The sequence below is a fragment of the Girardinichthys multiradiatus genome, chromosome 22 (assembly GCF_021462225.1).
Source record: "Girardinichthys multiradiatus isolate DD_20200921_A chromosome 22, DD_fGirMul_XY1, whole genome shotgun sequence".
In the NCBI taxonomy this organism is placed as follows: Eukaryota; Metazoa; Chordata; class Actinopteri; order Cyprinodontiformes; family Goodeidae; genus Girardinichthys; species Girardinichthys multiradiatus.
Genome location: NC_061814.1, coordinates 41211754 through 41238754, shown reverse-complemented (window position 1 = coordinate 41238754; position 27001 = coordinate 41211754). Strand labels below are relative to the sequence as shown.

At 40.3% G+C, this 27001-nt stretch overlaps 1 protein-coding gene across 2 annotated transcripts; it reads left to right on the top strand.

Annotated features, from left to right (window-relative positions):
- Nucleotides 1-1508: 1508 nt before the first annotated feature.
- On the top strand, nt 1509-22275 carry pik3ap1 (phosphoinositide-3-kinase adaptor protein 1). Of its 2 annotated transcripts, none has more exons than XM_047350697.1 (17): nt 1509-1720; nt 2474-2899; nt 3494-3645; nt 3782-3926; nt 4017-4159; nt 4244-4376; nt 5260-5456; nt 5535-5712; nt 5800-5862; nt 5942-6196; nt 6292-6348; nt 9425-9618; nt 9706-9778; nt 9928-10095; nt 14353-14423; nt 18771-18871; nt 20972-22275. In XM_047350697.1, exons 1-17 carry the CDS (start codon nt 1690-1692, stop codon nt 21084-21086), a joined length of 2502 nt encoding a protein of 833 aa, XP_047206653.1. In that variant the 5' UTR covers nt 1509-1689; the 3' UTR covers nt 21087-22275. The 2 variants fall into 2 exon arrangements, with proteins under 2 accessions (XP_047206653.1, XP_047206652.1); XM_047350696.1 differs by having other exon boundaries at nt 3398-3645.
- Nucleotides 22276-27001: the final 4726 nt, after the last annotated feature.

Here is a 27001-nt window from a genome sequence, read left to right as displayed (position 1 = left end):
TCTAATTTAATTCATTTTAGTAATTTAATTAAATTAATAATGCAGAAAATTAATAATGCTTGTCAGCTAAAAGAAGAATGAGGTGCTCTAAAACATCCTGGTAGATGTCTGCTTTGACTTTGGATTTAATAAAACATATTAGACCAACACCAGCAAATCAGATGACATGGATCCTTAAATCATCTCAGACTGTGGAAACTTTACACTGGACCTCAAAAGGGCTTGGATTCTGTGTCTTTCTACTCTTTCTCAAGTCTAAATGAGACTTTGGACCACTGAGCAGGAGTCCGGTCATTTTTCCCTTTAGCCCGGGTAAGACCCTTCTGACGTTGTCTCTGTGGTCAGGAGTGGGCATGTGACAGTTGTAGTCCATGTCCTGGATACATCTGGGTGTGGCGGCCCTTGAAGCTCTGACTCCAGCAGCTGTCCATTGCATCGTGACTCTCTCCCAAACCCTTGAATGAGCGTTGACCTTTTTCTACCATACATTTCACTTCAACTCAACTTTCCATTAATATGTTTGAACACAGAACTCCGTGAACAGCCAGGTTTTTAGTAATTACCTTTTGTGGCTAACCTTCAATGGGGAGGGTGTCAGCGACCCTGTCACGTCGGCAGTCCTCCCTATGATTGTGTAGGTCAGAACATGGACATAACATCCCATTTCTGTGATAAAAACATTATTTGTTGGTTTTATGTAGCGCTGTAATTCTCCAAATAACAGAATTTTGTATTTCATTAGCTCTAAGCCACAGTCATTGTTATTAACTCAAACAAATGAACTTGTCAGTGATATTCTAATTTACCAAAAAGCTCCTGTATAATACCAAATACACACAGACAGCCTCTCTTTGGATTGCTACTGAATTGTCTCTGAAGACAATTGAAGAAGTTATACAAATGTAGGTCAGGCCACTCTGTCAGTGCAGCACTTCACAGTGTCTCTCACTCTACTTTTTTTTTCCACTATGCAGTGAAACAGAAACAATATGTACGCCTGTTTAAAGTAGGTTTTATTGCGTAGTTTGACATTAATTGCCATATCTACACTGCTGGAGACTCAGAAGAGCTCTTACTGCTTTGTGATAAGTATCTGTGTGTATTTTAACAATGATCTTACAGAAGCATCGTGTGAAAGTATGCTGACAAACGCACCTTGTTAAGGAAGTGAAAAATAGGAAGACGCTCAGCAGGTGAATTGATGTGTTTGTTTTTTAATGGGGCATTATTTCGAAAAAAGGAGAACAAAATTGTGTCCTAAAATGTTGCATGCAAACAACATGAGAGGTCTCATCTCTCAGTCTGCTTTATAAATTCAGCATGTTAACTCTCATTCCCCCTGACCTGTTGTTTTCTAAGTGCTGTTCTAAACAAATAAATGTCTACATGTGTCTAACATAATAGAGCAGTAGGTTCTGGTAACAGCAGACTTGTTGCACTTTCTGATGCGACAGTGGTGCATTTTCTCACTTTTTCAAGTGTTTCAGGAAGTGGGGTAGAGCCACCAAAATCAGGAAACTAAGTGTTGCTATTTATACAACCGAGCAAAGGGCCAGAGCTGGTAACCGCTAGTTTATTGTCAGCTGATGAGCGAAACAGCTTCGGTGAAGCCGAGGGGCCAAAAAAGAGGAATATTTGGAGAAATGGTGCTGCTTTTGGGATGATTTTGTGCAGTTTTGAGCCCAAACCATGGAAGAACTGAACTCCGGTACTGAGTCAGGTGAGTGTGACTCATTTTGTAAGACTTTTCCAGAGCAAATGTCATCTTTAATATGTTCATCCTCACACTTCCTGCTGAGTTTTCTTAGTAATTACCAGAGTTTACTTGTTCTGTCGCGAAAAATGTTTAATTAATTTGCTGACTTGTATTTGGTCAGCGTTTCATTGAGAATTTACATCTTAGCTGAAAAAAGCAGAAGCACATGTCTGCATCCTGTGTGGTTAAATACATGTGGCAATGAATTAAGACCCCCGCCCAACCCCCCCCCCCACACACACACACACACAAACACACACACACACACACACATATTTAAAGTTGATTCAGTGATGTTGTGGGCACTCTCACTAACAGATGCCAGCTCCCACTGCTGATGAAGGTGAGCACTCCTGTTTGGTTTCTGTGTGCAGAGGTGAACTTGGCCCGATTAGAGACTGTAATGAGTCAAACAGAATTACTCAGAGCAGTGTTGACACACTACAGTGTTTGCTCAACTCCCCGTTGGCTCTGCGTCGAAATTTCAAACAGTTCACACATTCATCCCTCAGCCACAGTCACCTTGACATTCAGCAGTGGGACAGCTGGAATGCTGTGGAGGGTTTTCCACAACCTGCTGCAGGAAATAATGTCCCCATTGTCTGGTCATTCATGTTATTTTTATTCAGGAGATCTTTAGGCTTCACCAATTGATGCACATTTTCTTTTTCCTCTTCAGTACATATCAATCACACTGTTGTATATTCTGCTTTGCAGCAACATCTGAGTCTTCCTCAGCACTTGAGCTGCTGATTCTGCACACCGATGAGGCCCAGGAGTGGGCTGCATATTTGCAGCAGATCTTGAAATCTTCCAATCATTTTCACAGAGGCTCAGTTTTGCTCTATGCCGTGAGCTCGGCCGATCAACTCCATGGATATAACTTTGAGGACTTCCAGTGCTGCAAGTGCATAGTGGTGATCTTCACAGGAGTATTCCTGGACATCCTCTGTGACCCGGAGCTGCACGGAGCGCTTCAGAGACTCCTTTATCCACCACACAAAGTGGTGGCGTTGCTCTGTGGCGTGTCAGAGGACGACGTGTCTGCGGAGTGCTTCGTGGACTGGCCGAGCTGGAGAAAAATCTTTGCTGATGATGAGCCGGTCATCTATGTTTCTACCATTTTGGAATCAATTGCTGACAGTATGCTGACTTTTATTGCTGTTAAAACAAAACACCCAATTACAAAAGTTCAATCCTTCACCTAAAAGCGATATCAATTGATTTTTAGGTGTTGAAATCTTTTAAAGCTATTTAACATCCGATCATTAAATCTTCAATCCTCCTAAAAGAAGTAGAACTGAATTTTAGACTGAATTTAATTGCCAGGATTTGGAACAAAGCAAGATAGAAACAGTAATTTACAATGTCCTGTCCTTTAAGATAAACAGAAGGAATTAAATTGGCATTTTTTTGTTAAATTCATTTAAGTGTACTGTTCAAATATTCCTAAATGCACATGAGAAATGCCATTTACCCTTGGTGAGGTTGTGAAAATAATATTCAGAAATATAAAGTGTTTAAATTCCTCCTAAAAGCCTAAAAGGAGAAGGATCTTTAGAATGAGTTAGTGTGTTTCTACGAAACAATTAATTGTAAAAATTAAACCATTTAAAGAGAGTTTTGCTTTTTTATTTGAAGGCAGACAAGCAGAGGCTGAACTTGACAGAGAACTTCCTGCAGCTGAGTTGCACATCACAGCCGCTTGTCCTCTCTCTTCTGAAAACCCCACCGCAGGTGAAAGTGAAGAGGTGTTGTCAGAGGAGCCAACTCAAACGTTCCTGAAGGAGGAAGAGCAACTGGGCAGGGAAAATTCAGCGAGAGAAGAAATGAGCTCGCCGACACAACTGACATGTCTGTCTGTGCAGCCAAACAGAGTTCAGTGTGGGGTAAGGCTGAAGTCAACATGCACCTACAAAGTTTGCACCAACATGGGGGCAGTTGGGACATTTCTGTATGTGTTCAACATATAAACATGGAGCAAAATGAATAGAGATAATATTTATTCTGCTTTCTTTTGTTCAGGATCAAGAGACACTTTTTATCATTTTCAAAAGCAGAGTTGCTTATGGGTCAACACTGGAGGTGGAGTTCTCACCGGAAAACGCAGCTTCTAAAAGTGTTCTGGCCTCTGTTGAGAATGAATGCACGATAAGTGTCTGTGCACCAGGTGAGTATCGGCAGGGGGCAGATTTTAGTCCTCAGTAAAAGATATCCAAAACGTTATCATGTAATCTGTTTTTCCATTATTTTTACATAGAAATGCCTGCTGGAGTGACTTCACTCACTTTGCACGCTGATGGCTCACAGGTCAGCCTGAGCCCAGTCACATATTACACCAGCATGGGAGAAGTTAGTCGGTACCTGTCAAAGGCTGCTGATCCTGTGAACTTCATCTGCCAGGTGAGACATTTCTGGTTCTTCTTTTCTGTCATTGTGCTGTTTTTCCTGTTCTTTGAGTTTTTTTTAACTGGTGTTTGCTTCCAGGCCTTTGACTTGACCTGCAATGCAACAGAATCAGTGGACACATTGCTAACGGACTCATTCAATTCTAAGATGCCTCCATCTGGTCTGCAGCTGTTTGGAGTCAAACAGATTGAAGAAGACAACATGTCAGCATGTGCGTGTAGTTTTCAGAGTTCTTGGTTTTGTAAAGTGCTTGAGGTGATATTTCCTTTTTAGCTGTGGATCAGTAAACATGAGAAAAATAAATTCACAAGGCTGCGCAATATGCTCAGTTTTTCTGCACATGTTTTCAGATCAAATCAAGCAAATGCAGCCATTTGCACCTACGTTTGTATCAGGTTGAGGCTACCCTCTTGTAGTCACGAACATGACTACATGAATGAAGAGGTGAAATTAAAAGATGATACTCCTCAAAACTTTAACAACATCTGTGTATTTTGGAGAAGAATTACATTTAGGATGCCGTTTCTACATCATGGAGGTTTTTAATGCTTCGGTGGAAGAGATTCAAGAGATAAAAAAGGAATGACTGAGATAACATTGTATTAGATTGTAAAATCATTACGTGCACCACACAGAACTGTCATTGATTGTCCTGTTACTTTTAGATAATAAATGAGAACCAGTCTCAGGTTTAGCTTGCTTTCCTTTTTTAGCTCCTGCAACAAAACCAATGTTTTGCAAATGGAGCTGGTCTTTGAGAACCCAAAGCTATTTGGTCTGACTGTAATTTATATAAAGTTTTATACTTATGAGCAGACTTTGAGTTAAATGCATGCATAATGCATCATTTAAGTGTGGGCAAACTGTACTGATGCAGTGAGTTACTATTTGCTCTACTTTAGGAAAAGGTCTTATGCTGCGAGCAGTTTGAGGATCAAACTGATGTGCAGATTCTTGTTTGGACACATTTGCAACATGCAAACAGCTTTTTGAATTTACCCCCGAGTAAACTTTCCTGTTTGTGCATTCTGCGTGATGCTTACTTGGCCATTTCAGCAATTACATTTCTTATGTGCTTGCCTTTTGTGTTTCAGATCAACGCAACGAAGAGCTTCCCACCTTGCTCCACTTTGCTGCTAAATATGGTTTGAAGAAGCTCACAAGTACTCTCCTTCGGTGTCCCGGGGCTCTGCAAGCTTACAGTGTGATGAACAAAGATGGAGACTACCCAAACACACTAGCAGAGAAGAGCGGTTTTCACAATCTTAGACATTTTATGGATGAATTTGTTGTAAGTTCAGCGGGAACCTTTTTAAGTGTAACATTTTAACTGTAGTAAGTTTTTTAAAAATTGCTTGAACACACTCAGGAGACAGCAGACATGCTCCAGTCTCACCTAGAAGACAACATAAACTTGGAGAACGAGGCAGAGATATACGAGCCAATGTCAAATTCTTCTCAAGATATGATGATGAAATATTCCGGCTGCTCAGAGGATATTTATGAGTCAATGCTCGGCATCGACCCTGAGTGTGCAGAAGACCTCTGTAAGATCAGATTTCTGCTATTAGTTCTGATAAATACTTAGAAAAGTGATGCAAGAAAGAGTTAATGGTGTTAAATGTTTGTTGCAGATGAAGTGATGACTGCCGTTGATGAGAATCCCGAAGAAGCTATGCTCAGGAAGTTCTTCCAAGGTATATATTTTTTATTAATGTCAGATAAATTACTTTAGATATACATGCCTATAACAGGATATACTTTTACGTCTGACAGCAAAACCTCATGCCTCTGAGGTTCAAGTCAACCCCCAGCATCCTAAAACTGAGATCAATGAAACAAACATACGCAACAACTTTGATGAAATTGAGGAGGAGGAGGATCCGTATAACATCTCTCCAGAGGATATTTATGATACTGTGGATACGAACTGCACCTATAACCCAGCACTTCTGAACCGACCTCCAGCCCCCATCCCCAGACCAGAGGCTGACGCTGAACCTGAGAAACAAGTCACTTACATTTCCAGAGGTCTGTATTGCATTGTTTTGTTTGTTCAACTTTTTAAAGCAACTTTTCTGAATAAAAACTAAACATTTATTTTACTGAATATATATTTTTTACAGTGTTTTCAGAAAGCGGGATATCCAACCGTAATTCCGTGGACAACGGATGTTGTGCAGGTAAAAACAGTTTTACTTGGAGACCTTTGAGCTTGTGAGAAGCAGTAAGAAGCTGTTTTATTGATTTAGTTCCAACTCCAGATCTTGACTGATCCTGTTTGATGCAGCATGCTGTCTTATCTGCTGCCTGCTTGCTTTTTATGTTGCAAAAAGAAGCTCATGGCCCTAGAAAGCTCCGGTATCATTTTCAAAATTCTGTTCTAGTTTTAGATATCTAAACAAAAACAGGAAATGGAAAAAAGACGTTTTGATGAACTTGTACAAAGAGTTTATTTATTTAGCTAAAAATTATTCCTCTTTACATAGGTTTGCTGCTGTGTATGGTGATCGTTGCAATCAAAATGTATCATTTTTTAACATTTTATCAGAGTTAGTGTGAGGTGTTTTTTTTGTTGTTGATGTGTTTGCATTATGGCTGCAAATCCCTGCTTTCGCAGTCTTTTTTCACTCCTGTTCTGAGCTTTAACACTGAACATGCTTTCAGAGTCCTGTAGATAGAGCTTTTATGGTTTATGTCTTTTCAGAGAGATGCATATTATAGCATTAAGGAAAGAAACTGAGATAGCCACTTTTGCAGCATTGAAATAATGATTAATATGCTTTTATTTTACTGTTGGCCTAAAAAGGGAAACATGTCGCAAACCATATGTCCAAGGAAAGACTAGTGAACTTTTATATTTAGGGGAATCGTCATTCTACCTTATTCAGTCTTAATTTAAAACACTTTTTGCAATGTCCAAATTCGGTTAGGAGCCACTGTAATTAACGTAAAACACTGTTAGTATTTCATGCACTTCCTTCACTATTTATCTTCCTTTATGCCGAATAAATAATAAGACCTTATAATATGTACTATGTGTTGGATTTGTCTCTAAATTTTAAGATCTGGAAAAATGTACATATTTTGGTAGAACGAGGTATGGGGGATGTAAAGAGATCAAAATTCAGACTTTTTGTGAACGTCTAGAGAGGCGTGGCCAGGCATCAAACGAAATTCGTATATCTCCTACAAAGAAAGCCTCAGAGCTGTGATTGATCCACATCTGGTCCCCTACATAACTCACAGGCCTAAGCCCCTCCCCCTGACAACTGAAAGTCTAATGTTTTACTTTGAAAGGGCCATATTTGACCCCCTTGACCTAATCAACATGAAACTGTGCCCAGTGACAGAAGAGAAGTTGGTGTAACTTGGTTTCCATGAAACATTTGGCCAGAGGGTGTGGCTGTGGCGGCGAGGCAGAAAGCAATGTCACACCATGGCCAGAGGTTTGGATTTAATTTCCACATATTTCAGCTGTCTGCACTAAATTGAACAGAATATTAATCTAACCTCTAACACATATGTGGTGGGCGTGACCGTTTTCCTCCTGGATATGAATGATCTCTGTCGACCCACAAACAGCTCAGTTGGGTTACATTTTAATTTGAATGAACTGCAACCAATACAACATTTCAACCAGCTATATCTCCCTGATGCATTATCAGATCTACACCAAATTATGTGTGCTTCTTCATGGACCAATGTTCATCAAATTAGTATGGGAAATTAATGGCATCGCGGTAGCCCTATTGACTGAGAACAAAGTCACAGGTTTCTGTGGTGAATTACTCTTTATGAAAGTTTCAAACTATGTCTAAGAACAGATAATAATTTTAAATGACATTTCCAAAATACTGCAGGAAGTCTTCATTAATCCTTCGCCACCGAACAAGAAGGGACAACACCTTCCACGTGAAAGGTCGGATTTTGGCCAAATTTTGAACACTTGTCACCAGAGCTCATCTGAGCCTGACTGAACGTAATATCAAGGCTAACTTACAGTACCGCCTAGTGCCAATGTGCAGAGGTCCAATGGCCGTTCAACGCTGCTTGCAGCTTTAACTTGATATTTGTTCTCCAGAAAATTAAACACTGTTGCTTATTTCTTCTTGTAGCTGCAGGTAAAAAAAACCAGCTGATTCTGTCTGGGCAAACATGCATGTTTATACCTTTATGGTGTTTCTGCTGTGAGACATATAAATGTCTGTAACACCAGTTTGCTCAAATAAAACCAGAAACCGCTGCAGATAGCGCTGTTTTCAGAGTAAAGTTTACACCACCCTACAACCAATTGCCACTGAAACAGGTTCCTTCAGACATTTTGTCCAGATATTGGTAAAGGCAGAGAAGGGCCTAAAAACAGCTACCTGGCATGTATTTATTTTAAACTTCAAAATGTTAGCATATGAATGCACAGCTACAGGATTTTATTAGAAGTCAACAGGCAGATAGGATTGGATTAAAATTAATTACATCATCTCACGGCTGCAGTTTACTTGAGAAGAGACTGTGGAAAATGGGATAAAGGAATTTTTGAGCCTCTTACATGTTTATAAACTCACTCAAAAAATCTACACAGCAATAGACATTTGAACAGTAGAATATATAATGTAATTGCCCCTCCATAAATCATCCATTAACTGTGATTAGCCACATTTTTGGTTTAGTTTCACTCGCCACAACCTGGAATGATTACTGCCTGGTAGATTCAAGAGTCGTCTAAATGGAACCTTTGTGACGACACAAAGTAGGCTACAATATCTTTAAAAGCAGCATAATATTTCCCTAAAAAAGTGTAATAATAATAATAAGAGACTGGGGGAAACACATAACCATGGTAGAGTTCCAAGGTGGAAAGCACTGTTGACCAAAAAGAACAGAACAGGGTGGAGGTAGTGTCATGGTCAGGAACTGGACAACATGTTGTGATTCATGTAATCATGAGTTATCTCTCTAAAGCGCACCAGCTAGCCCATCTCTAAAATGGATTATTTGTTTTTTCAACAAAGAAAAAACCCCACAGCAATCTGTATGGAGTTTGCATGTTCTCCCCACGCATGGGTTCTCTCTGGGTACTCAGGCTTCCTCCCACAATCCAAAAATAGGACTGTTTTTTGGTTTCTCTAAATTTCTCTATGGGTATCAGGGTGTGTATGCATGATGATCTTTCCTGTGTGTCACTGTGTTGCTCTGTGTATATCCTGACTATAAAATGAAATATGGAAAAGAATAAAATGTTTATCCCACTTTTTTTAGCTCGACCTGTGACTGAGGCCCCCACGTCTACTTATGATCCCTATGGTGGAATGAAGACCCCCGGGCAGAGACAGCTCATATGCCTCCAGGAGAGGGTCAAAGTGGGGGAGATAACGGTGGACGAGGCTGTCCAAGAGTTCAAAGCATGGCAGTTTGACCACGAGAGGAGGGCAAACTCTCTGCGCTATCAGCAGGTAGATGATTAATAAGACAAACAACCAGGTCTGATAACAGGGCAATAAAACTAACATGTGCCCTTGTTTTATTCTTCTTCCTCAAAGGACAATTTGAAGAAATTACGGGAAAGCATCACAAGACGTCACAAAGAGAGGGAAAAGACGGGAAAAGAAATTGGTACGGTAATGGTTAGAAAATTCACTGCAGTGTCTGGAATTTATATGTCAACAGCTCATCTCATATAAACCATCTATTTATGTGTCACGCACGACATCCTGTTGTTCTCAGAGTTTGATTTCTGATGTGGTCTGATTCTTCTCTGCCAGATTACGAAATAACTGCTCCACTCCAGAGGAACCTGCTCTGGACATCTAATGTGACATTAGAGTGCGACGTGTATGAATCAGCACCTAGATTGAGTGCCCAGCCTCCTCCAGCTGCTCAGCCAATCAAAAGAGGGAACTGGAAGACAGGCAGTACGTCCAGTACATCTAGTGAGTCTCGAAGCTGTTATTTTGTGTTCAGATCTGAATATTATTAAATACTGCGGCTCAGAGTGCTGAGAAATACCTTCACAAATACCTTCAGAAAAGAGCTTTACCTGTCTGTGGTGCTGTCTTCCTTCTCTATTTGTAATCAGTGTAAAGTTGCAACCTGGGCTGTATTTGTATGTATGCAAATCCCATTTACTGTGTGATGTGTCCATGGTGCGGCTACATCATTTTGACTCCCTTAAGTGGGGCAGGGGACTGTTGAACTGGGAGAAATGGTTAACACATGAGGAATAATGTACAGCTATATTTAAAAGGTTTCCCCCAAACTATTTTATATGTGGGAAATAAAGCAAGAAATTTTAGATTGTAAAAGGCAAATTTCTGCAAATTTTCTATAATTTTAAAGGAGACTTTATTTGATGATTGCTATACAGGTCCTTCTCAAAATATTAGCATATTGTGATAAAGTTCATTATTTTCCATAATGTCATGATGAAAATTTAACATTCATATATTTTAGATTCATTGCACACTAACTGAAATATTTCAGGTCTTTTATTGTCTTAATACGGATGATTTTGGCATACAGCTCATGAAAACCCAAAATTCCTATCTCACAAAATTAGCATATCATTAAAAGGGTCTCTAAACGAGCTATGAACCTAATCATCTGAATCAACGAGTTAACTCTAAACACCTGCAAAAGATTCCTGAGGCCTTTAAAACTCCCAGCCTGGTTCATCACTCAAAACCCCAATCATGGGTAAGACTGCCGACCTGACTGCTGTCCAGAAGGCCACTATTGACACCCTCAAGCAAGAGGGTAAGACACAGAAAGAAATTTCTGAACGAATAGACTGTTCCCAGAGTGCTGTATCAAGGCACCTCAGTGGGAAGTCTGTGGGAAGGAAAAAGTGTGGCAGAAAACGCTGCACAACGAGAAGAGGTGACCGGACCCTGAGGAAGATTGTGGAGAAGGGCCGATTCCAGACCTTGGGGGACCTGCGGAAGCAGTGGACTGAGTCTGGAGTAGAAACATCCAGAGCCACCGTGCACAGGCGTGTGCAGGAAATGAGGTACAGGTGCCGCATTCCCCAGGTCAAGCCACTTTTGAACCAGAAACAGCGGCAGAAGCGCCTGACCTGGGCTACAGAGAAGCAGCACTGGACTGTTGTTCAGTGGTCCAAAGTACTTTTTTCGGATGAAAGCAAATTCTGCATGTCATTCGGAAATCAAGGTGCCAGAGTCTGGAGGAAGACTGGGGAGAAGGAAATGCCAAAATGCCAGAAGTCCAGTGTCAAGTACCCACAGTCAGTGATGGTCTGGGGTGCCGTGTCAGCTGCTGGTGTTGGTCCACTGTGTTTTATCAAGGGCAGGGTCAATGCAGCTAGCTATCAGGAGATTTTGGAGCACTTCATGCTTCCATCTGCTGAAAAGCTTTATGGAGATGAAGATTTCATTTTTCAGCAGGACCTGGCACCTGCTCACAGTGCCAAAACCACTGGTAAATGGTTTACTGACCATGGTATCACTGTGCTCAATTTGCCTGCCAACTCTCCTGACCTGAACCCCATAGAGAATCTGTGGGATATTGTGAAGAGAACGTTGAGAGACTCAAGACCCAACACTCTGGATGAGCTAAAGGCCGCTATCGAAGCATCCTGGGCCTCCATAAGACCTCAGCAGTGCCACAGGCTGATTGCCTCCATGCCACGCCGCATTGAAGCAGTCATTTCTGCAAAAGGATTCCCGACCAATTATTGAGTGCATAACTGTACATGATTATTTGAAGGTTGACGTTTTTTGTATTAAAAACACTTTTCTTTTAATGGTCGGATGAAATATGCTAATTTTGTGAGATAGGAATTTTGGGTTTTCATGAGCTGTATGCCAAAATCATCCGTATTAAGACAATAAAAGACCTGAAATATTTCAGTTAGTGTGCAATGAATCTAAAATATATGAATGTTAAATTTTCATCATTACATTATGGAAAATAATGAACTTTATCACAATATGCTAATATTTTGAGAAGGACCTGTATTTATTACAATTTCTACGATGTGCAGCACTTCCCTTGTTAACAACTCTGGTAAAGATGTGTAAAAAGCATTAAAATAAATCAATCTTTAATGGCTGAAGCCTAATCTCTCACTAAAACATTAGAAAAATCAAATCTTTCACTTGAGTACAGTGGTGAAATCATCCAGTGTTAAGAAAACAACATTTTTTACCAATGTAACATTTCCTGATCTAACTTTGTGCAACAGAGCGGAAAATCTCAGATTTCAGATTCTGTTGGCACAATTTTTCCAGATCATCAGAGTGTTTGGTTCTCTCTCATGTCCTCTTTGGACCAGCCCACAGGTTTCCTATAGGATTTAGGTCTGTAGACTAAGATTGTCATAGAACGTTCATTTCATGGATGAACCAGTTCTGTGTTCATTTGGTTCATGATTTGAATCATTATCCTGCTGAAAATCATTTTTAGTTTTTATACACTCAAATATGTTCCCGGAGCTTTTTGAAGAAAAACAGGCCCACAGGATCACTGATCTTCCACCCGTAGAGTGGGCATTAGGGACTTTTCCACATAATCATCCTTTGGTTGTTGCTTAACCCACCTGGACCATTTTTACTGAAAGCTGTGACCAAACCCCATGTTTGCTGTTAAAGTCCCAGTAGTATTTACCAAGCACCACATAATAGGACAGAGATGCCTTTTTTTGGCATGCAGATAGTGTCTAATGGTAGCATCTTGTGGTGACTCTGAGATGCCACACTGTGCTGCAGCTCTCCTGCAGTGAGTGTTGGGGATTTTTCTTGCCACCCCCTCACTGTGAATGGTGGAAAGATAAATATGAATCTGCCCAAGCATGTGATTCCAGTTGTTTATAACTTTTGAAATAATTTCTCTCTCTGTACATATGACCAGGTTTAGGCAAGTATTTGTTCATAGCTATATCCTGACACACATCTGCTATACTTAAACGGTATGTTCTGTCGTTTTTCCCATTTTGAATAGCGGCTAAGAGACACGGCCCTGTCTGTCACGTCAGATTTATAACACAGGGAAAGTCACTGATTACTAATTAAAAGTTACATCAGCTTAAAAACATGTATATGAAAATGCGTTAGATAAATGTATTTTTAAATGAATTGTTTATTTTGTACAAGAAAAGCAATTATTTCTTAGTGTATACATGTTCTTCTAGACTGAATACATTTAATCAAATTAAAGGTTGGGGTTTTTTCTCACCCTAAAAATGTCAGTATGAGATTATGCCACTGTAACAAATTCTGAATTAATTTTAATGTCATGGTGTGTGAAGCACGTTCAGAGTAACAGGCATACCAACGGGAAGATCAAATGGACAACAATGAAAACTGGGGAAGCTATATGTTGAGGGAGATGCGGACAATGACATTTAAAGCCAGTTGAGCTAATCAGGATACAAAAAGCAGCAGCTCAGGAAGAAGGTAAGCTGAGGAAAGAAGACTAATTAACAAGAGTGGAGCTGAACTAACACACAAAGAAACGATCGAACCAAGGAGAAAAGTCTAACAGAGGATATTAATCATAAATGTACAAAGAACAGAACACAAGAATAAACTGATAAACTAAACATAAAGAAATTAACTAATAAGGTGAGAACTGACACTTATGAACAACGAGAAATAAACAGGATATGGCAGGACCTCATGGAATATAATAAAATACAGAAAGATGGTGAGAACATGAAACACAAACCAAAACCCAAACACGTGTAGATCAGGATATCTAAAGTATTTCCCCTATTTTTAACTGTTGTTAATAGTTGCAGAGGATATTGTCTGTCTGTGAGTTTTAAAGGTCGCTCTCCTGTTGCACTCAATATATAGTCAAGAGGAAATGCAGAATATGGCACTATTTTTATGTCTGTCTCATGAAATAGCTCAAAAAGCTAAAAATATATGTACTAACTTTTTTTTCTTTTACCTGAAAAGGTTTGACTAATTGCATTAAACCACGTGCAGTTAATAAATTAAAAAGGCTCAGGGAAAATAAGAACTTCTGATTTGAGTTATTATTAAGCGACATTTTTTAATTATTAATATACATGACAGACATGACATGACAGAACAAAATGGCACAAAAACCGCTGCCATTAAAATTAATTGGGTTCCGTAGAGAGGTCTTACAACATCATCGACCACAAGCTCAAGTCTCAGAGAAACTGGAAATCACGTGTCTTCTTCCTTATTTGCTTTTTTCAGGCACTGAGAGCAACAGACTCAGCACTCACAGCAACTTTAGCCTCAGCAGCGGGACAGAGCCGGAGTTCGAGGTGAGATCAAGCTCACATTTATTTGTATCTTCTGGACACCAAGGGATTCTGTCTCTGGTTCCGGTTTGTAAATTGAACTGCTTTGACGTGGGGCGAGTCTGAGGAGTGCAGTGAGAACATGCTGAACAACAGACAATGTTTCAGGGGCCAGTTCAGCTTTTCAATCCCTAAAGAATGCCTGGTTCTATTTATACAGCAGAACAGACTAGATTATTTTTGTTAAAACTCAAAAGTTTTATTTATTTCACATTTTATCTCCACTCCAACTCAAACGTCTGACTCATATTTTACGTTCCATGATGCATAAACCCCTAACTGTTTGAGCAGAATAATATTTGTCTTTTCTGGCATTGTTCTGTTTTGCGTTTTGGGAACTTTGACATTTTAGCATGAGGAAGTTCTGACTGTGGTTATTAATAACCCAAAACAAAGCTTTGCATGAATGTTCTGTTAAGGTATCAGTCATGTTGTGAAGCTTTATCACTAAAACGTCTATAACATTTAAAGGCACTGTGCTGTTATTTTTAGGAGTTTTAGTTGTGGCCCCGTTCAGTCATGATCAAAAGGTACATCCACTTTAATTGAATCTATTTATTGTAATCAGGAAACAAAACAAAAAAAATGATCAGGACTTTTCCAGGTTCTACAATTATTTAAATCTCTCCTCAAGTCTGCAAAAACACAGAGTAGATTCCTCAGTGTCATCATTTATTTAACAAATGGAAAATGGAAAAGATATGTGTGCAAAAGTAAGTACACCATTTCTGCATCCATAGGATTAAACAGGGAAAGTAGCAGCCACCTTACAGGTCCTTCTCAAAATATTAGCATATTGTGATAAAGTTCATTATTTTCTATAATGTCATGATGAAAATTTAACATTCATATATTTTAGATTCATTGCACACTAACTGAAATATTTCAGGTCTTTTATTGTCTTAATACAGATGATTTTGACATACAGCTCATGAAAACCCAAAATTCCTATCTCACAAAATTAGCATATTTCATCCGACCAATAAAAGAAAAGTGTTTTTTATACAAAAAACGTGAACCTTCAAATAATCATGTACAGTTATGCACTCAATACTTGGTCGGGAATCCTTTTGCAGAAATGACTGCTTCAATGCGGCGTGGCATGGAGGCAATCAGCCTGTGGCACTGCTGAGGTCTTATGGAGGCCCAGGATGCTTCGATAGCGGCCTTTAGCTCATCCAGAGTGTTGGGTCTTGAGTCTCTCAACGTTCTCTTCACAATATCCCACAGATTCTCTATGGGGTTCAGGTCAGGAGAGTTGGCAGGCCAATTGAGCACAGTGATACCATCTCCATAAATCTTCATCTCCATAAAGCTTTTCAGCAGATGGAAGCATGAAGTGCTCCAAAATCTCCTGATAGCTAGCTGCATTGACCCTGCCCTTGATAAAACACAGTGGACCAACACCAGCAGCTGACACGGCACCCCACACCATCACTGACTGTGGGTACTTGACACTGGACTTCTGGCATTTTGGCATTTCCTTCTCCCCAGTCTTCCTCCAGACTCTGGCACCTTGATTTCCGAATGACATGCAGAATTTGCTTTCATCCGAAAAAAGTACTTTGGACCACTGAGCAACAGTCCAGTGCTGCTTCTCTGTAGGTCAGGTCAGGCGCTTCTGCCGCTGTTTCTGGTTCAAAGGTGGCTTGACCTGGGGAATGCGGCACCTGTAGCCCATTTCCTGCACACGCCTGTGTACGGTGGCTCTGGATGTTTCTACTCCAGACTCAGTCCACTGCTTCCGCAGGTCCCCCAAGGTCTGGAATCGGCCCTTCTCCACAATCTTCCTCAGGGTCCGGTCACCTCTTCTCGTTGTGCAGCGTTTTCTGCCACACTTTTTCCTTCCCACAGACTTCCCACTGAGGTGCCTTGATACAGCACTCTGGGAACAGCCTATTCGTTCAGAAATGTCTTTCTGTGTCTTACCCTCTTGCTTGAGGGTGTCAATAGTGGCCTTCTGGACAGCAGTCAGGTCGGCAGTCTTACCCATGATTGGGGTTTTGAGTGATGAACCAGGCTGGGAGTTTTAAAGGCCTCAGGAATCTTTTGCAGGTGTTTAGAGTTAACTCGTTGATTCAGATGATTAGGTTCATAGCTCGTTTAGAGACCCTTTTAATGATATGCTAATTTTGTGAGATAGGAATTTTGGGTTTTCATGAGCTGTATGCCAAAATCATCCGTATTAAGACAATAAAAGACCTGAAATATTTCAGTTAGTGTGCAATGAATCTAAAATATATGAATGTTAAATTTTCATCATGACATTATGGAAAATAATGAACTTTATCACAATATGCTAATATTTTGAGAAGGACCTGTATTTCTTGATCATCAATAGTGTGAGCACCTCTATAAAAGCAGGAGTTCTGGAAGTTTGTTGCCTTGTGTGTTAACACCATGCCAAGGTGGAAAGACATCAGCAAAGAAGAAACTGTTGATGCCCATCAATATAGTTATAAGGACTTTACATTATTTACAAGTGGAAAACATTTAACTGCCAGCAACCCAATAAAAACATCCAATGGTCAGAACTTGCAATAATCACAACAATAGTAAAAACCCAAAGACCTCCATCTTAGACTCTGTAAGCATGTGCAATAATAAAGCTCATTGAAGGACAATTAGAAAAAAATGAATTAAGTTTTTGCTCCCTGGGGCATTTTTGCATTTTTCGTTATCCTTTTGTTATGTGTTTGATCTGCTGGTCTGTGTACCAGCCTGCTGCATGTTTTCCTGCTGGACGTCCTTCAGGAAAATATTTGAAATCCATTCTCTCTTAATCTTAACTGTTTTTATACCCATAATGCATTTTGCCCCCACTGAGCGTATTTGTGGCAAAAATGCATATGCGCAAAAAATTTAAATCATCATACATCAGTACTTTTTCTGATTTTAATTGTAAAAGTCTTAAACTTCAGACTTATTCAGAACTAACATTCAATCAATAATTCAATCATTTCAGGTTTTGTACACTTTAAATGTCAGTTTAATTTCTGAAAACCTTAAATCATTTATTTCACAAAAAAACAGGCATTCTATAATATTAGTATTTTGTTTTGCATGAAATTTATGTTCATTTTATGGAACTGTGTGTGATTTGTGAGTGTAAAATAATTTTTAAATCAACATATGATTGATCTGTGTGAATCTTTATTATGCCAACTTCAACATTGAAAAGTTCAACATGTTTTTTAGGGGAAATTACACTTTTTGCCGCGAAGATGTTAGAGCAGTGGTATCCAGACTTTTTACCATGCAGGTAAAACATGTTGCGTTAAAATCCAAATATTTAAATTTTAACCTGCTCAACAATAAACTAAACACAATATTTTAATGAAACAAGCACAATAGTATATCCTTAGGAAAGAGATGGGTAAATAGATGTAGATCTGAAATATAAATAAGGTCACAGTTTTTGCTGGTTAGAAAAAGAAGAAAATAACGCTAACAATCTCAGGACATCTCTCAAGTCGGCTTTCAGTGAAAGTAACTGTATGCTTGTTTGTATCTTATCAGTTAAAACTGCACCCAAACATTTTAACAGTATCTGCGTCAGCCGCCTGAGCTGGCAGATTTAATTTAGGATATCCTCTTGATTCGAGGTTGCGAAAAACCGCCTATGCGCCCCGGCGAGCTCTTTGTACACCTCTGTAATAACGTTCCTAATGTTATCTGCTACAAGTTCACATTAAAATTTATATTCAACTAGGTTTGGCCTAAAAAAGCATTTTAATAGTTTCCTCCTTGAAAGCTGTTGTTAGTAACCATTTAGAAGATTAATGTATCTGATACAAAAGTACTGACGTCAGGAATTTGTATCCATGAGCCAATAAAAGCTCAATAAAAGGAACCTGGGTTGACAGTTATATTTGTTATCAGGGAAAGTGTGAATTTAATTCATAAACTGTAAACTATTAAGTTAATCTACTAAAGTTTTTGTGATTGCATAAAGGTCTTAAATAATAAAAAATAATGCTTAAAAGGTCTTTAAAAGTCTGATATTTATCTTAGTGAACCTTGCAGTGACCCTGGAACCCATCTGAGAACCAAAGTATTGAGTGAAATGAGAGGTTGTCAGTCTGAAAGATAAAGCTCGACCGAAGTTAGATAATGCAAGCAATAAAGTGTCAATGTAAAGAAGAGTCACAAAATGGTGACATAATGTCATTTACTCTGTGCTTTTAAATGGTTGAGGCTAGATTTGAATAATTATAGAATCTGGTACAGATTATTTTATTCCTTCCATCCAGCATAAAAATGCTGTTATTTTCACCGTTCATGTTTAATGTTTCTCTGTTGTCTTTAAAGGACGCTGTAGAAATTCAGCCTCCTCCACCACGACCTCCGCGACCATCTGATTCCCAATCGGTCAGTCCTCCACCCAGGCTTCCTCCCCGGATCCCAGAAAGGTCAGTGTAATTAGTATTTAACATCAGCGGGGCAGAAACCTACACTGGAACTGTGGAATACAACTAAGCAGCAGCGATGCGAGAGACAGTGAGTGATAAAGATGAAGCATTCTCCCCTCAGTGAGTCTGCAGCTGTAAGTTGGAGAGGAAGAGTGCGAAAATGATGAAAAGGTGTGGAGGTTCACATTCTGCAAACCTATAAATATCTAAAGTCGTGCTCTGAAAGTGTTTTAAGTTAGACTTTTAGACTGAGCCCCAGTCCTTCTTCATCTCCCTGTTCTTTCACACCTCATGTCCCAAACAGGAGTTTCTTCTACTAAAATTAAACCAAACTTCCCTAACATCTTCTTTGCGTTTGTAATCAAATCCAGCTAGGGGATTAAATCATTCTATCAGAAAGGGAAAATGATCAGATCCTGTTCATTTGCAAGGTAAATAAATATAAACTTACTACATCCTGATCTAAAATCTTATGACCTTTATCATTAGTGTGATGCTGATTTCCCCCAGTCTTTTTTCAGCAGAGCAAGTGTTACAAGAAATTAAGATAGGCTGCCATTAAATGTCGTGAAGAAAAAAGAAGTTAAACACCCCTGCTGTTTTAGCTTGAAAGTTTATGTCTCTTCTGATATAGAAGTACGATGTATCCGGGTGGGTTTATTCATCCGAGCTTCTTAGAACTGTGAGATCTTATCAAGTTTTTGTTTTCAGTTCAGTGAGGCGATGTATTTACATTTTATTTAGCTTTTCTCCCTCGTCTGAGGTGACTAAACGGTTGAAAACAGGCTGTGTGGTTTGTTAGGTGTATAAACCCAACATGGGAAAGTAGCATTTGATTTATTTAGGGTCTGCGTGTTCAAAAGAAACATCACGCAATATAAAGAAGCACAGCAACAGTTGCATGCAGATGCACAACAGGACCGCCTAATTATGTTAACATCTGTGCAAATTTCCAACTTACATTAAAGTAAAAGAAAACAGAAACAAAAAAAATCATGTGCACAGCAAAACAAAATATCTTTGCAAAACTAAATGTGCAAATGTACCTTGAACAAATCATTTGTTGAAGCTACGGTTGATTCAGTTTGAGCATTCAGTCTTCTAGAGTTCACATCTGTCCTTATTTATAATGACATTATTTATATCTGATTGATCTGCAGTCCTACTCAGATTTTGCACACATTTGCTCTTCTGCATCCTTTTTCTAAAGCTGCAAAGAGGTTACACAGATCTCCCAACCCTGATGGACCTGCAGGACTTTCCAGCAAGAACTGCTTATGTTCACCGTAACAGCTATCTCCTGGGTTCTCCATGTCTGGGCTGAGGATTATGTAGTTTGCAATATAAGAGTTTTTTTTTAAAGCTGAAACATCCATGGCTGGCTAAAATCTCCCAAAACCTTTTGAGAGACTGTTTTCTGGTCTGATAAAACCAAACTGTAGACATTTGGTCTGTGATTATATAAAAACAATCCTGTGCATCACCAAAAAGCACATGTCAACTGTGAAACATGGTGGTAGCAGCTTTTGGAGCAGTCAGAACTAAACAGGGTTATGGACAGGAATGTCTTCATAATCCCTTTGCAAGGTAAACTATTTCACAGAGAAGATGTAAGACACCTGGTCTATAAAATCCCAGTTAAAAGCATTGATGTTTGTGGTTCTAAAGGGGCTTGATGTGACAAAGATCAGGAGGTGTGAATACTTTTGCAAAGCAAAATGCATGAAGCATTCTCAGTTTAGCACAAGTGATTTTGTGAGTTTTCCGAGGTCAACCTCAAAATGCAGAGTAAAATAATGAGGCTGAATGCCGGTAGAATAAAAAAAAGTCCAACCATGTTAATCTGGTGCACAGTTCACCGTAGCACGAGGACTTTAAACTGCTAGTCTTATCTTGGGAGATCGCTCTCAATCTTTATTCCTTTGATCAACAAACATGTCTGCTTTCGTTAAACGTGTCTAATTTTCTGTAACTTTAGAGAAGATGTTCTTCAAAGGCCAGATATGTAGGCTGTATTTTCTCCTTGAAGCTGAAGGTTACTGCTTACTGCATCTTCAGATCTGATAACCTTCCATCACAGTGATGTTTCCTTTCCTTCAGGGTGCCAGAGATGGCTCATGAGCGCTACATATCCTGCCCGACACGAGCTCTTCCGCAGAGACCCAGTCCCAGACAAACGAACCCGGCGCCGCCCGTTCCCCGCCGTCTGCGGTGATAACCACTCATCTCCTGTCCTGTCACACTGAACGTACCAAAACTGTGCATGTATCAGAGGGATAAATGGAGAGCTGTTTGTTTTTCCCCTCCTCTGCCACCTGGATTTTACAAGTTCACCAGTTTTTCTGCCTTAAACATCAACTTTCTCTTCAGAACTCCTCTCCACTGTAGTCAGGTTTAGCTCTGAATAAGAGGAATGTCATTTGATGCTTCTTCTGTTTTTATTGTAAAAAAAAAAAACAACCTTTGACCTAAAATAAATTAGCATTATGATAACATTGCATTGAATGATAGTTGAGGACAAAAATAGAGTGGATTTTATTCCAAAGAAAACGTTTGTTGCATGTTTTTTGTTTTTGGGAAAAAAAAAACCTTGCGGGAAATGTTTCCACTAATTATGTTTCTTTGTTTATATGACAATATGCTGAATGTACATAAGGAATTTTTAATGAATCATGAAATACTGTTGACTTAAATTAAGTCAACTTGGGAGTGTTTGACAATTTAACACATAATTCTATTCTTACATTTACATCCAATATAGTTCAAAATAATAATAATAAGCTAATTTGTTTAAGTAAATCCATTCAAAAAGCAAAGATTGCTTCTACATACTTATCACAGACAGAGTAATATGTTTCAGATTTCTATTAATTTTAATACAGAAATGCTCTGTTCTGCTCCTGTTCTGGCCAACATAGGAAGGATATTTAACTTATAGAGTTCCACCTGTACATATTTCATTGCCGACAGTAGGAACACAGGATTTTTATATCTTTTATCAGCTACATTTCTGTTCTTTGACGAGACACATTTTATGGATTTTAATGCACATATGCATTGAAGCTAATAAAAAACTCCAACATGGAGAGCAGGCAGATGGATGATTCATGGATCCTAAGTGCATTCAGTTTGGTGAAGGTTTTATGCAGGTTCTAATCTTCAGCACATTATACATTGGCTTGGGTTGGGACAGGAGACCAGTCCAATACCAGTAAAACATCCTTTAACAGACACGCCTTTATATTTTGTATCAGTAAAGGATGGATATGTTGCTCTAAAATATCAATGTATGTTTGCATTAATGGTTGCTTACTTTATGTGAACAGTTATTGCTGGCACAGTTTAGTTTAAATGGTGTATGTAAATGGTGCATTGTAGAGCTTGATAAAGGTTTCCCAAAGTAATTGTTTGCTTGCATGCATGGTTCTGTCAGCTGTTTTGTGAATGATTTTACCTCCAGCAGGATGTAATACTGTAGGTATGCAGTTCTGGCTTGCCTTCTTCTATTTCAGCTTTAAATCCATCCTATAGCGCCTTCTACAATTAGAAAGTTTATCTCAAACAAACTGACACAACGTCCAGGTAATGAACTGAAACATATTTTTCAAATGTAAAAAACAATCTCTTCCAGAGCAAATACTTATGAAAAAGAAACTTTGAAAGAGTGAGAGGATGACCTAAAGAAATGGCATTTAATAATGTACACTCACATATGTAGCTATTACTAATAATAAGTACAATCTCCAACCTTCTAAAATACCAAAGAGCACAAAAAGTATACAAGTACATAACTACATTTCCTGTTTTATGCATCCATCCATTCATTTATTTATATCTGCTCATCCATGCAGGTTGGTGGGGTGGCAAGTGCCTATCTCCAAAGTTCCATGCCCAATGCTTCTCGTCCAACGTTTCTCCCAGGTGTACCTGGTTTCTTGAGACACACAGAACAAAGAAACATGGGAGCACACACTCATACGGGCAATTTAGAGAGACCCATTAACCCAACAGTCATGTTTATGGACATCCAACCTTTCTTGTCCGCTTGTTGGTTGTTGCCCAACCACAGCATTGGATGACGATTTTTCTCTCTGGGCTTTTGTTCACAAATTGAAAGGAGGAAATATTTAGGGCATTTCTCCCTGCATGAAATGCAGATTTATCAGCCACATTTGCCTTGGTTCCTCAGCTGCTGGCAAAAACTAGACAGGACAGATATACTCTTTTTGCAGAAGGAGCACTGTGGCTTTCATCCTGGCTGTAGAACAGTGGACCAGATCTCCACACTTGTGGAGCTGATTAGGGTCTCTTCTGAGATTTTATGTCCAGTCCATATGTGTTCAATGGTTTTATAAAAGGCGCAACAACAACCAAAGTATTTTGTGGAGAATGTTGCAGGAGTAGAGAGTTCCAGGGTTGCTTTTATTTTAAGATCTATCAGATCATTGGATACTCAAAGTAAAAGCTGTGTCTATTTTCAGCACAGTCGAGATTGTGCAGCTTGGACTCCGTCTGGTCTGCCTTTCGTTACTAATCCTCATTGAGGGCACGTCTGAAGGCATGTCCTGCAAGTCTGAGAGCATTGTTCTCAACCAGGTAAAGGTGGATGGCTCCATCCAGGTCAGATCAAACTCTACTTCTAGCAGAGGAGTTCAGTATCTTTGTGTGTTGCTCAATTTCAAGGGTAGGCTGAGGCAGTAGGTGGATAGATGGTCTGTAATGACCTCAGTGAAAAAGCAAAGTTCTGGATATACAGGTCCATCTACATTCTAAACCTCATTTACGGTTATGAGATTTGGATCATGGCCAAAGAATGCGACCCTGGATAGAGGCTGCCGAAATCAGCTTCGTCCCTATGGAGGTCAACTCAGCTTTGGAGATGTGGTGAGGAGCTACATCATCTGGTGGGAGTTTGGAGAACACTGCTCTTCTGGGTGGACGGATGGACGGATGGATCGATCCCCCCAGTTTGCTTACCAAAATAACAGGTCGGCAGATGATGCAGTCAGGTTGGGACTACACTTCATCCTTGACCACCCCTGGACGTACGCCAGGATCCTGTCTGTGGACTTCAGTTAAGCCTTCAACACTATCAACCCAAACAACCTCTACCAGAAGCTCACAATCCTCACAGAGCTGACCTCCACCTGTCAGTGAATCACCAGCTTCCTGACTGACCGGCAGCAGCAGGTAAAGCTGGGGAGAGCATCATCTCCTGCACAAAAAGTCATCAGCACTGGCGCCCCCCAGGGGTGTGTTCTCTCCCCAGTCCTCTTCCTCTTCTCTCTTTACACAAATGACTGCACCTCAACGGACCTGTCTGTAAAACTCCAGACGTTTGCAGATGACATCACTGTCATATGTCTGATCCAGGACAGTGACAAGTCTGCATACAGACAGGAGGTGGATCGGCTGGTACACTGGTCTGTTCAGAACCAACTGCACACATCTTGGACTCAAACTGTTGAGACTTTTCCCTTCAAGCTGGTGCTACAGAGCTCTATTAACAAAAACCATCCAGCACAGATATAGTTCCTTTTATCTGGCTGTCAAAGTGCCCTGTTCGAAACCATGCCTAATTGCTCTAATTCAACCATGTCTTCCTCTTTCGTAAAAACATTGTATATATAAACATTTACCAAAAAAAATTTATTCTTACTTCCCTTCTTATATATTTATATTGAAAATGCCTTCATTGCGAGCAAAGCGGAACTAAAGGGAAATTCCTTGTTTGTGTGCACAAACATGGTGAAAAAAGTAAATCCTGATTTTGAATAAATCTGTAACCAGACCAAGCATTACTCTGGCAGTGCAAGGACCTGTTTCTGTTTGCTCGTTTAACACACACAAAAAAACAAATAAAGTGTGGCCAGACTGAAAACTGGCTCCTTTAAAACAGCCACAATCCACCACCCCCATCTCTCCAACCTCAAGAGGGGCCTTGGCACCTCCAACCCCCACCCTGAAGTTCCCCCCCACCAGCCCCCTACCCACGCCGAGGACGGCTCTTTCCATCCAGGAGAGGGACGTCAACAAACTCTTCAGGAGACAGAACCCCCGGAAAGCTGCTGGTCCGGATTCTGTCTCACCAGCCAGCCTGAAGCACTGCGCTGATCAGCTGTCTCCAGTCTTCACAGACATTTTTAACACCTCACTGGAGACATGTCATGTGCCAGCCTGCTTCAAGTCCTCCACCATCGTCCCTGTTCCCAAGAAGCCAAGGACCACAGGGCTTAATGACTTCAGACCCGTCGCCCTGACCTCTGTGGTGATGAAGTCCTTTGAGCGCCTTGTGCTCTCACACCTAAAAGACATCACCGACCCCCTCCTGGACCCCCTGCAGTTTGCCTACAGAGCCAACAGGTCTGTAGATGATGCAGTCAACCTAGCCCTTCACTTCATCCTCCGGCACCTGGACTCCACAGGAACCTATGCCAGGATCCTGTTTGTGGATTTCAGCTCCAGGACCCTGAAGCGGGCAGGGAAGATTCTGGCTGATCCCTCCCACCCCGGTCACAGACTCTTTGAGACTCTCCCCTCTGGCAGGAGGCTGCGGTCCATCCGGACCAAAACCTCACGCCACAAGAACAGTTTTTTCCCATCTGCCACCAGCCTTGTTAACAAAGCCCGGAAACCACCCTGACACTCCCCCTTTCCCCCACACACCCCCTTTTTTGCTGACAGGACACCTGTAACCTGTAACTCTATGCGTTACATTAACGCTCAGCTTGGACTCCTGCTTTACTTGCACAATGATCACCTGCACTGTTGTATTGCTCTTGCATCTTATACTGCTCTATATTTACTCTCACTCACTTAAAACTGTGCACATATATTTATATTATATTGTAGATATGTTTATACTGTTTAATTTGTATTGTATTGCACTGACTACGCCAAAACAAATTCCTTGTATGTCCAAAAACGTACTTGGCAATAAAGCTTTTCTGATTCTGATTCTGATTCTGATTACATACAATTACCTACTGAGACAAACCCATAATAAATACCACAGCATCACTGTCAGAAATAAGATTCAAGATTCAAGAGTCTATTGTCATTATGTCACCATAATGAAATTTTGCTAAGACACCAGCTCATAAAATACATATGTAGTACTCAGACATAAGTTAAAAACACTTACGGAAAAACGAAGAGCAGAACACTTTGAAAATGTAGAAACAAGAGAACATATGTACATGGAATGTGACATGTAGTATTGTACATAAAGTGCAGCTGGTGCTGAAACAGTCTCAGAAAGGCTGGTGGTTTGATTGGTTGTCAGCAGGGATGTTTGGTATCTGCCTGCAGGGGGACACTGCTTTCACTGCTTTGGGAAATAAACTATTTCTGAGTCTATTTGTTTTTGATGTCATGTTCCTGAATCGTTTTCCTGATGGAAGTGGAACAAACAGTGGGTGTGGTCTGTAGCAATATGTCTGGCCCTTAGCTGGACCCGTGTAGCATAAACCGAGTCTATATTTCCGGTAGACGACATCCCACAATCCCCTGTGCTGTCCTCACCACCCGAGCCAAGTCCTTTCTCTCCTGTACCGTGCAGCTCCCATACCACACTGTCACACTGAGGCACGGGGTGCTTTCAGCTGTGACCCTGTAAAGGTTTGTGAGCAGCTGAGTGGAGAGTGCAGTTTGTTTCAGCTTCCTGAGAAAGAAGAGCTGCTGTTGGACCTTCTTGACCAGGTGGGAGGTTCTCTCAGTCCAGGAAAGGTCAGAGGAAATGTGAATGCCCAGGAACTTCCACACGCTCCACCACCTACCCCGGTATGCAGAGAGGAGCGTGTTCAGTCTTCCTGGACCTCCTAGTCCACTATGACCTCACTGGTCTTGCTGATGTTCAGTCTGAGGTTGTTCCTGGAGCACCATTGAGTCAGATTGTGGACCGCTTCTCTGTCATGGGTCTCATCATTTTTAGATATGAGACCCACCATAGTGGTGTCGTCCGCAAGCTTCACAGTAGGGCGGATAAACATAAACCTGCCCTATCTGAATGGCATGTTCTCTTGTCTTTCTCAGCTTGAAGAGTTATTTTCATACCCGAGGGAAAAAGAAGTAAAGGATTACTAATTTTAAGTTCCCAATCGGTGTACTACTACAATTATATCATAAGCA

Excerpts from the sequence above, each read along its gene's own strand:
- pik3ap1 (XM_047350696.1), top strand. The coding sequence starts at position 1,690 with ATGGAAGAACTGAACTCCGGTACTGAGTCAG. Across the intron at positions 3,927-4,016 it reads GATAAGTGTCTGTGCACCAG|AAATGCCTGCTGGAGTGACT; the intron begins GTGAGTATCGGC and ends ATTTTTACATAG. Across the intron at positions 18,872-20,971 it reads CCTCCCCGGATCCCAGAAAG|GGTGCCAGAGATGGCTCATG; the intron begins GTCAGTGTAATT and ends CCTTTCCTTCAG.